The following is a 12,378-nucleotide window of genomic DNA, read 5'->3' on the forward strand; positions in this document are numbered from 1 at the left end:
GAACAAGTCCTTTCCTTGTAGTTTTCGGGACTTCTTTTAGAGTTTTTAGTCTCTGCAAAATATTCATAAACAAACTAACCAAAAACCCATTATAAATGAAATTTGATAACCAAGATGTTTAGATATTTGAATGTTTAGTGCATAGTGAAATCTCCAAAATGCTCAGTGTTATATAAAGCTTGCAGAGAGCTAGATATACAAATGAATTACATAAAGACACTTAAACCAATTTAAAATGAGGAAAATTGTAAAGCTAATTACAATCCTAATAAATCCCACCCACGATCAGCTGCCATAATAAAGAGCTAGTGTTATTCAATCACTAGTCATAACGTTATAAGATCATAACGTTATGCCTGGTGTGTACATTTCTTGATGGGAACTCCAAAGCTTTTCTCGTCGCTCTGGGAATGGGAGTTTGCTATTGCCATAAATGTAGATGGGACATCGAAAGAACTCAATTGTATCAATGAGTGTATGCAAACATAACCACAGACAGTAAGTGAAAGAGGTATGATGGCAGAGGTTTGTTTAGGACTATAAATAGCAAATAAATGTGAATAATGTTACCTTTTGTAATATAAATTCTTATTGCTAATTAATATATTGAAAAAAGTGTCCTGAAAAATCCTGAAAAATCATAACCTAAAAAAATGCAACGCAAACCATTTTCCTCTTCTGGTGTCCGATTGCTTCACATCCCTGTAAAAAAGAAATCATCATTGAGTACATTAGCAGTGTGGACTGACATATTATGGCGCATATTAAACATGGTTAGAACAGGTTAGAAAACCTACTGATCTGTGCTGGTGTCTTCAGGAAGCATCCAAATTGCAGCATCAGCCCCACTCTCAGAGTCACTTCCATCACTAGCATCAATGTTGAGTTTATCTTAAAAGCAGATGCAAAAATTAATACTACTGTATGTTTCGTTTGTAACTAAAAGCTCATCGATTTGAATAATCATAACATTAAAGATTTTCACCAATTTATCTTGATGCCTTAATACTAGCCTAATTCTACACAGGACATATCAAGGACTCAATTTTACAATTTAAATGCATACCTTTAATTTCAAAGCTGAGGTGATAAAATAACAAGGTTTTTGTATATTCTACTGAACAGTAATATGATATACAAATTATCAATATAAACCTTTGTCATATTTTCTTTTTGTTCAAGAACTGTTTTTGTTATTGTAAGATACTGTTCAGTACATATTTAAAAACATAACCAAAACAAATACTCAGTTTATAATTATTTAACAGAATTTCTTATGACAAAAATAATGTCTATCAGGCAACCTTACTTTTTTGTCTTTTCACAAAGTTCTTTTGAATCCTGTTTCTTAGGCTTAGATTGGCCCTTTACAATGGTAATCTAAAATAGACAAAACTAAATGCTTTTATATGGACCTGTCCAGGGATATTTTAATGGCTATTACCTCCCTTTAGGCTGGACACAAACCAATTAGATTCTCAAAGCATTTTTGATTTTAAACATACATTTAGCTTCACTAACGTTTCAAATTTACGCTCGCATTCCACTGACTATCTGATGTACAGACAGCAGTAAAATATTGGAGTTATTCCAAAAATCAGACAATGTAAGCCTGGCTGTAGCATCTTCTTAACCAGGTTAACACATTTGGACTATCATTTGGACATAATTAACAATATATAAATATTTTTTTACTTTTCATAATCTTTTGGCTCTCTATTAATTTGCACCCATATAATTGACACCCAGCAATATAATAATACGCATGATGCATTAACTATAATCTATTTGGGTCACTTTTGTTCTCATGATATACAATCACCCAGGTCACATCTGCTATGTGGTGCTTCTGTAACAAACCCTTACCTCTGAGGGATAAGGAAGTACAATAGTCAGTAAGTCTACATCTATAAGATGCAAATTTGAAAGAAATTAATTTAATAAAGTTTATGGTGCTCATACAATAACTTTATAAAGTGAAGTCCCTCGAGACCAGGTTTCTGTCAGACACTATACACACAGCTGATGATGTACATTGACTATCACATTACTACAAGGTACAACAAATCTGCTATGTGGCGCTTCTGTAACAAACCCTTACCTCTGAGGGATAAGGAAGTACAATAGTCAGTAAGTCTACATCTATAAGATGCAAATTTAAGAGAAATTAATTTAATAAAGTTAATGGTGCTCATAAAATAACTTTATAAAGTGAAGTCCCTCGAGACCAGGTTTCTGTCAGACACTATACACACAGCTGCTTATGTACATTGACAACGTCCCCATATACCCAGTGTACTGCTAAACCATGTCTGTTCCATATACACTCAGATAAACACTAAACATGTACATCACTAAAGCCCTGATATACCATGTATTTGTCAAACACACGGACACACTAATACTCCTTTGGTAGAGGACTCTTACATGATGGTCTATGCATGTCCTTATTAGACACAGTGTTCTCATAAAACAGGTCTCAGCCATACACACTACATACACACAGACTAACTCAATCCTAACCCCAGCACCTAAAACTGCACACAAAATCTCAGTCATTTTGATCTCAAGACATGGTTCACAGATAGTGTTCACCCATCCAGTCAATCTCTCCCAGTGACTAAGAGAGACAATACGTACTGATAAAAACATACTAAAACAATGCAAAGTACCTGCAACATTTTGGGAATAAATAATCAGAATATGATTTTTATAAATTACCTTTTCTCACTCTTCTCCTGGATCAGCAGCCTCCAACTCATCTACTGCAGTAACCTCTAATGTTTTCAGCTACATTCTAAAAACAGAAACAAGAAATCTTTCTCACATTTGTTATAAACATTAAGTAGCCCTAGAATGTATTTGATACTTAAGTCACATTTTAATGCAATTAATTTTACTGCATTAGCAACCATATCAAACCAAGACATTAATTTCAAAAGATACATAAAACTAAGTTTTACACAAAACATTTAATTTAAAACAGATTGGTATGTTTAGAAATATTTAAAAAAAGCATTTGGATCACCAGCAATTGTATTATTAACAATCGCAAACAAGGTCTTAGTATTTAGTCCGACATACTAGGTTTTGCAGAACTGCTAGTTCTACAAATGACTATGCATAAAACTGTTTCTGTGAAAATTCCAGTAGTTTCCACCAAGATTGAATCAACAAATATTCCTTTTATTTTTATTAGAGCAACAACAATCTGCCACTTCCTTTACTATTGCATTTTACAGATACTCTATAAGGTCTATGTCAGGCTTTTGGGGTGATTTTAAGTGCACTGTATATACAGTACATTAGCAAAGCACACTGTATATATGGTATATTATTTACACCCAGCAAGAACATTGCTGCCTTAACTATACTATAATATTTGGGTCACTTTTGTTCTCATGATATACAATCACCCAGGTCACATCTGCTATTTGGTGCTTCTGTAACAAACCCTTACCTCTGAGGGATAAGGAAGTACAATAGTCAGTAAGTCTACATCTATAAGATGCAAATTTAAGAGAAATTAATTTAATAAAGTTAATGGTGCTCATACAATAACTTTATAAAGTGAAGTCCCTCGAGACCAGGTTTCTGTCAGACACTATACACACAGCTGCTTATGTACATTGACTATCACATTACAACAACGTCCCCATATACCCAGTGTACTGCTAAACCATGTCTGTTACATACACACGCCAATAAACACAAAACACATGTAAATCACTAAAGCCCTGATATACAATGAAACAGGTCTCAGGCATACACAGTACATACAGATTTATAAGATATAATAAGAGCTCAATATAATTTCACAACTGTAAAAAAATATATATTACCTGTTTACTGTGTTCGATGATTGCCAGAGTGTCTGCTGTTGCGAGGTTAAAGAGGTCTCCCTCATCAAAAGGGACTGAACTGAATACTCCACACCCTGAATAAGAAAAAATGAAATATTAATCCAGTCGTGAACTTCACACCAGTTTTATCCTAATGCCCTGTCTGTTAATGAAAGCAGTCTAGGTCAAAAGGAACATAGGATGGCATGTGTGAATGGACCCTTACCTTTATCTGAATTTATATATTTCCAGGTTTGTCTTTCCCAGCAGATGTGTAATACTCCGTCTCCTGCTTTGGATGTTCTTTTCTTCTTCTGCGCTTCATCTCAGCCATGTTAAAATGATGCTGTTCTTCCCCACAGAAATGAGTGTTTATTTAAACTAAAACCTTAAATTGTTAATATAAGTGGTGTTTATGTAAAACATGTCCAGTGATAGAGCATGGGACAATGCTGAGGAGAGCTGGGATTTAAACTCTCCATCACACTGACACTCAAAGATATCAGACTTCTGATGTGTTCATTCTGCTTTACTTCTGACTACAGTATTACTGAGTTATGAGTGAAGAGTATCAGGGGTTATTTACACCCTCACAGTGATACAGCAGTGTTTACACACTGTACCATCATCTCTATCTCACACTCAGACCCTCACCACCGCTCCAAACTCAGCCATGTAACTCCCGCGCCGCACGCACTCAGCTGTTTCCGGTCGCACGCGCTAACCGGAAGTGATGTTCTAGTGACATTAAATAGCATACAGCCTTATAATAAACAAAATAATAACAATTAAAAGCAGTTCTGAGTAGTTTGTAAGCAGTCCGGGTGCTGTGTGTACAACAGCTCACCTTACAACACTGCACGCGCTAACCGGAAGTGATGTTCTAGCGACATTAAATAGCATACAGCCTTATAATAAATAAAATAATTAAAAGCAGTTCTCAGTAGTTTATAAGCAGTCCGGGTGCTGTATGCCCAGCAGCTCACCTTACAACACTGCACGCGCTCTGTGGCCGGAGCGAACGCGTTTAAAGAGCCGCGAGGATGCGCGGCTATCAGCTAGCGGCTATCAGCACTGACTATTATTAGCTAGCATCCATGCTAACATACAGACATTTCCCCTTCATTTTAATTCGGCCAAACGCACTAAACCCAAATTTATACAGTGCGCATTCGTACAAGATTTATCAGTAATTAGTTATTCAACTCAGGTTTTAAAACTAACCATTGATAATGTTGCTAACTAGCCAGCTTTAATTTATGCATTCTTAAGGCTAAATTCACCCCAATCTCCAGATTCCAATGAAATATTTCTTACAACATTAATTTACAACAAGGAACCGAGCTCTTGGAATATATCAATAGTCTACTCATTAAGTTTATGAACTTTATAATCATACCTGGCTTTTAAAGGGCTGGATAATGGCTGTTCAATGTGTTGGCAAACCGAGTCTAATGAAACTCCGCCTTAAAAGGAACACGTAGGATAATTGACGTAGGTCTCAGCCAATCACAGAACGAAAAAATGGCAATCAGCGCTAGCCAATCAGAAGGCTCAAATTTTCACACATGTGTGAACGGATTGCAGTACCGGCTCCGGGCTACAGGGCGCACTACGAAATTCCAAAGTTACACTGTGTTAAGTCAGTTTCGGGTGTTTGTGGTATAAATGGACATGGACTGAAATTTTGAATTTCAGCTCCTCTAGTATAGATATATATAGCCACAGTGCGGGAATTATGAGGACACCTGTCCTGTCCCCATAATCCCAAATGTCCCCATAATGTCGATGCGTAATCAGGTCAAATGTCCACATAAACCACAAAAACCAACACACACACACACACACACCTTGTGAAATGTTGAAAAAAAACATGAAACAAAAACTTGAATAACATACGGTAGAGAAAATAAGTAAAAGATAAAAAACTGTACAAAACTGCTGATACACAAAAAAGTACAGAATAATTATTTCTCCTCCTCCGTTTACCAGAACGACACTAACAATATATATATAGGCTTGAAGATCAGTATCAGGTGGTGTATTTTACCCCTCAACCTTCTACCTGAACCAGTCCTCCTCTTAATCCATCATCATGACGTCACGTCTACAGAAAGCATTAGTGACCATAATGACCATAATTAAGATATAAAATGGCTCCTGAATATTAATGAAATATGTAAAAGTAACACAAATCTAAGTAACATGTTTTCCACCATGTGCAGGTCGTATAACACTCCCAACCTTCTGGAGGACCTGAAGGCGCTCTACAGGACGGCGGGGCAGCAGGGACGAGGTGTTACCTTCATCTTCACCGACAACGAGATTAAAGATGAAGCCTTCCTCGAGTACATGAACAACGTGCTCTCGTCTGGAGAGGTCTTCTGTTTCCCTCTGTCTCTCTCTCTCACACACACACACACACACACACACACACACAACTGTCCACCATTCCAGGGTCCTGTTACCCAGACAGATCACAGCTCTAGTGTAGAGATGTTCCTCTCCATAACCATGCATAACCAACAATGTGATATGTTAAAGATACACGTGTGGACAGAGAGCGGCCTGCCGCAGCACTGCTCCTGTTCAGGAACATTAACGACCCGTGCTTAGAATTTATTGCACATTTAAGACTTGTACATGTAGGCCAGAAAGTCTAGCTCTTTTATTAAGACACAGGATTTTTACTGGGATCCTCCTGCCTCATTTACTGAGACTAATAAACACTCGAGTCAGCGCTTTTTCACTTCTTTCTGAGAGATCAATAGAGGTCATGTCTGAGATCACTGAGTAACAAGCATGTCTCATGTACTGAAGAAGACGGACACATGATTCTGCTCCTTTCCTTTCCTTTACTAAGACTGAGAGACACCGACACCAAACCTCCTTCATGTCCTTTACTGGGACTGACAGGCAGTCACTATATCTCCTTTACTTACTTTACTGGGACTGACAGGCATTGAATACATGCCTCCTTCAGGCAAAGCTGATCTGCAGCATCCACATGCATTAATAGGACTGAGAGGAACAGGTCTCACCTACATCTCCTTCACTTCCTTCACACGCATGGAGCCTAAAACTCTTTCTTTTCCTTTACCAGGACTGAAAAGTACAGCCTCCATGCCTTATTTATTCCTGACAAGCTTACAGTCCAATAAGCCTTTGGTTCCCTCACCTAGACTGGGACTGGCAAGCAGATCCTGTTCCTCCTTCACCAGACACAAACTGCCCCAGAAAATGCAATGGGCCCAAATGACTCCTGGTGTTATTGTGGAGGTTTTATTATAAATTCCATATATTTATTTTGCCTCCTTATATTAGATGACTTTATTATTTGGTTCGGCACTGTACAGACAAATGAGCATCATTATTTAAAAGATAAAAAGAGCTTTATTACTATGGTAATGACATTTTTCATAGTCATTTCTACTAAAATCAAAACATATACTTACTTATGCATGTGGTTGGGTGAATCTAATAAAAAAGTGAATAACTAGAGATCAACCAATTTATAAATGATAAACAATCAATATAATATAGCGCTCTCCGTGCAGCGCCAGTCTCGCGATTTGCCTCTAAAGGCCGCTCTCGTAATGACGGGTGAAAGAGGAAGCCGGAAAAACTACTGGGATGGATTTTTGCCGATAGCTGAAGGTTCCAGCTTGAAACTATCAGTGTGTCTCGACCTCTATTAATAACTTAGAGACATTTTAGTTTAATAGCCAATTTTCATTATCAAATACAGATATGATACAAGTAAAATATATATTTAAATTACATTTTTCAATATACAGTGAGGAAAATAAGTATTTGAACACCCTGCTATTTTGCAAGTTCTCCCACTTCGAAATCATGGAGGGGTCTGAAATTGTCATCGTAGGTGCATGTCCACTGTGAGAGACATAAAAAAAAAAAAAATCCCGAAATCACAATATATGATTTTTAAACTATTTATTTGTATGATACAGCTGCAAATAAGTATTTGAACACCTGTCTATCAGCTAGAATTCTGACCCTCAAAGACCTGTTAGTCTGCCTTTAAAATGTCCACCTCCACTACATTTATTATCCTAAATTAGATGCACCTGTTTGAGGTCGTTAGCTGCATAAAGACACCTGTCCACCCCATACAATCAGTAAGAATCCAACTACTAACATGGCCAAGACCAAAGAGCTGTCCAAAGACACTAGAGACAAAATTGTACACCCCACAAGGCTGGAAAGGGCTACGGGAAATTGCCAAGCAGCTTGGTGAAAAAGGTCCACTGTTGGAGCAATCATTAGAAAATGGAAGAAGCTAAACATGACTGTCAATCTCCCTCGGACTGGGGCTCCATGCAAGATCTCACCTCATGGGGTCTCAATGATCCTAAGGAAGGTGAGAAATCAGCCCAGAACTACACGGGAGGAGCTGGTCAATGACCTGAAAAGAGCTGGGACCACCGTTTCCAAGGTTACTGTTGGTAATACACTAAGACGTCATGGTTTGAAATCATGCATGGCATGGAAGGTTCCCCTGCTTAAACCAGCACATGTCCAGGCACGTCTTAAGTTTGCCAATGACCATTTGGATGATCCAGAGGAGTCATGGGAGAAAGTCATGTGGTCAGATGAGACCAAAATAGAACTTTTGGGTCATAATTCCACTAAACGTGTTTGGAGGAAGAAGAATGATGAGTACCATCCCAAGAACACCATCCCTACTGTGAAGCATGGGGGTGGTAGCATCATGCTTTGGGGGTGTTTTTCTGCACATGGGACAGGGCGACTGCACTGTATTAAGGAGAGGATGACCGGGGCCATGTATTGCGAGATTTTGGGGAACAACCTCCTTCCCTCAGTTAGAGCATTGAAGATGGGTCGAGGCTGGGTCTTCCAACATGACAATGACCCGAAGCACACAGCCAGGATAACCAAGGAGTGGCTCTGTAAGAAGCATATCAAGGTTCTGGCGTGGCCTAGCCAGTCTCCAGACCTAAACCCAATAGAGAATCTTTAGAGGGAGCTCAAACTCCGTGTTTCTCAGCGACAGGCCAGAACCTGACTGATCTAGAGAAGATCTGTGTGGAGGAGGGCCAAAATCCTCCTGCAGTGTGTGCAAACCTGGTGAAAAACTACAGGAAACGTTTGATCTCTGTAATTGCAAACAAATTGATACTGTACCAAATATTAACATTGACTTTCTCAGGTGTTCAAATACTTATTTGCAGCTGTATCATACAAATAAATAGTTAAAAAAATCATACATTGTGATTTCTGGATTTTTTTCTTTTTTTTAGATTATGTCTCTCGCAGTGGACATGCACCTACGATGACAATTTCAGACCCTCCATGATTTCTAAGTGGGAGAACTTGCAAAATAGCAGGGTGTTCAAATACTTATTTTCCTCACTGTACATCTCTGGCATTGATTAGAAGACCGTTCCAAATGTGGGAGCCGCAGTTTGGGGACCCCTGACCTTGAGGGACATGTCACAAGCCCCTTCAGTGTATTCAACACCCTGTTCTCCGCAGGTATCAAACCTTTTTGCACGCGATGAAATCGATGAGATCCTCAGCGACCTTGTGCCGGTCATGAAACGGGAGTTTCCTCGTCGTCCCCCCACCAACGAGAGCCTGCGGGATTACTTTATGAGCCGTGTGAGGCAGAACCTGCATGTGGTGCTGTGCTTTTCGCCAGTGGGAGAAAAGTTCCGCAACAGAGCGCTGAAGTTTCCCGCCCTGATCTCGGGATGCACCATGGACTGGTTCAGCCGCTGGCCGAAGGATGCTCTGGTTGCAGGTCTGCTTTCTTTAGCTATAAGCTATTTAATCTGATGTTTGATGCTTTATTTGGAGATATTGACCTACAGGGTAGCTATAGTCTGCGACCTCTGGTGGTGGAATGGGGAACAGGATGTACAAGTAGTTCCCTGATTTACGATGGAGTTCTAAATAATTTCATCGTAACTTGAAAATATGGATCACCAGGAGAATGGCGATCAGTATGGAGTCTTTGAGTTGGGATAAGGATCATTTTGGTGCCTGTAGGAATAAAACTGGATACTAAATAGTGATAGTGAGCATACGTGGTGTAATGTGAAAATGAGTATCGATGAAGCCTAAACAAGTTTTCTGAAAATTGTGGACTTTAAAAGAATAACTATGGGTAAACAATCCCCCGTTTGATCTGCACTCTTCAGCTTCCCTTAATTCACTCTTTATCACCAGCAAATGGTTTTTCATTTCTACTCAATCTCTACTGTGAAGACTGTCAAGGACTCAATTTATCCCAAACCAGAAACGATTATGAAGGCCACCACAGCAGGAGGCCTGAAGGGTGTCAATTCTAAATTGGGCCGATCGTTGGATAAATCGAGTCTCTGCTGCTGATATGTTCTGTTCCTGCTTCTTACTTTAAACCCATCTATCCTAGAGGCAACTTTTGCTATGCTATCTGGCAAAGTACCTTCTATTTTCAGTTACGCTAATAAACGCTCAAAATGGGCTATAAAAAAACAGCTAAACTTATAAACAAATAATGATGTTTTGCATATCGTTATTATTTCCCCCCAGTCTCCGAGCACTTTCTATCCACGTACGACATCGACTGCTCGCCGCAGGTGAAACAGGAAGTGGTGCAGTGCATGGGTTCCTTCCAAGATGGCGTAGCTGAAAAATGTGTGGAGTATTTCCAGCGATACCGGCGATCGACTCACGTCACGCCAAAGTCATACCTCACCTTTATTCAGGGCTACAAGGGCATCTACAAAGAGAAGCATTCAGAAGTTCTGACCCTCGCTAACGGTATATACTCACTGCTGAATTATTACTCCTAAAGGTTTTACAGTACAGGTTTTAACTTTATTTAGAATGTTTTTAGTTCTAGCTATTAACAATACACACATGGAAGTGAAGAACCCTCTAAAACCAAAATCCAGAAAACACAAAGACTTTTTGTTCAGCTTTTGATGAGACATAGTAAATAGATTTTAAAACAATAGTAAAACATTGCTAACAAGGTTTTATTCATTCTTTTTAGGATGAACACCGGCCTTCAGAAACTAAAGGAAGCCTCTGAGTCGGTCGCTGCTCTCAGCAAAGAGCTGGAGGTGAAGGAGAAGGAGCTGCAGATTGCCAACAAAAAAGCCGACATGGTACAGTACGACTGCACAGGATGCTAAAACTTTATTTATTTATTAATCAAGGACCTAGAACACGCATTCTTTAAGTGTAGAGCTAAAATAAGGCCAATTGAATGTTTTTATTTTCTTGTTAGAGACTGAACCTTTATGTCAACAATATGTTACGATTTCTAAAAAGTCTGACCTCCGCATGCCAGTCCATTTGGTTTACATAAACAGAAGTAACTTAGGATTGGTTGCAGATTTTGGACCATGTTCATCAATAGCAGTCGGATTTAAGATCAGAACTTTTCTTTCATTAGGAATCGTAAATTCAGCCAAACTGAAATGTTGTGACTCCGTCTGTTATGTAAATCAACCTGCTGAGAATTGGCCACTAGGGGCAATATTTGGAAAAAGTGCTTGGACCCTGCAAATCATTGCGAGTAGTGTTATATAATATTACACCTATTAGACTAACAGATATACAGTGGTCCCCCTGGGAACCCCCACGAGTTCTGAAAATATGCGAATTTTGGACACACGCCTACAGCCCCTATGGTACCTTAATGAATCCGTCTAGACATTATGTCACTTTATAAACGTAATAGTGTGCAGTGTTTTACCAAATACATAATTTAAAATGTTATTCCGAACGTTCCCGTGAATTTTAGGATAATCCACAACTTGCTGTTAGTTATGTTCCAAATGAGAACCTGCGAATTTTCTGATCTGAGAATTATCGTGGGTTTACTGTAGTTTGTTGCAGCATGTCACTTTAAAATTAATATTTTGTTAGTATTCACATAATGCTCCATAAATGCTAAAAACGAGTACCTGCCATCACTCAGTCGACCACCTTGTTGCTGCTGATCTCAGGTACTGAAGGAGGTGACGGTTAAAGCTCATGCAGCTGAGAAGGTCAAGGTGGAGGTGCAAAAGGTGAAGGACAAAGCGCAGGCCATCGTGGACAGCATCTCCGCAGACAAGGCCGTGGCTGAGGAGAAGCTTGAGGCGGCCAAGCCGGCGCTGGAGGAGGCAGAGGCGGCGCTGCAGGTCCGATTTAGGCTTCTGAACAATTAAAAATAACTATTAGGTGCAATGATGTAAAAAGTACAAAGAAACCAGGGGGGATTTTGGGGGGTTGTGGGGATGTATGTATTAGAGGTCGACCAATGGAACAAACAAACGTAACACTCCATATAAAATAATACTGAATCCTAAAAATATACTGAATTAAAGAAATATTTAAATAAATAAATATTTCAACCGCTAGTGTGTATGTATAGAGAGGAAATGAAAACGGGGTAGCAAAAAGAGATGAAGAGCAGTGTAGCCTTGTGTGTGTGTGTGTGTGTGTGTGTGTGTGTGTGTGTGTGTGTGTGTGTGTGTGTGTGTGTGTATGTTTTCCAGGTGTTTTTTTTTTCTTT

General features: G+C 39.1%; 1 protein-coding gene across 1 annotated transcript in view; it reads left to right on the forward strand.

The window, feature by feature from the left end:
* Positions 1-12,378, forward strand: part of LOC124384933 (dynein axonemal heavy chain 5-like) — a 76,208-nt gene that overhangs the window by 44,999 nt on the left and 18,831 nt on the right. Inside the window, exons 55-59 of the mRNA XM_046847943.1 lie at positions 6,068-6,221; positions 9,360-9,627; positions 10,401-10,629; positions 10,864-10,981; positions 11,828-12,004. Coding sequence (XP_046703899.1) covers positions 6,068-6,221; positions 9,360-9,627; positions 10,401-10,629; positions 10,864-10,981; positions 11,828-12,004 — 946 coding nt within the window. The remainder of the gene's footprint in view (positions 1-6,067; positions 6,222-9,359; positions 9,628-10,400; positions 10,630-10,863; positions 10,982-11,827; positions 12,005-12,378) is intronic.

The sequence above is a fragment of the Silurus meridionalis genome, chromosome 4, assembly GCF_014805685.1.
Source record: "Silurus meridionalis isolate SWU-2019-XX chromosome 4, ASM1480568v1, whole genome shotgun sequence".
Taxonomy (NCBI): domain Eukaryota; kingdom Metazoa; phylum Chordata; class Actinopteri; order Siluriformes; family Siluridae; genus Silurus; species Silurus meridionalis.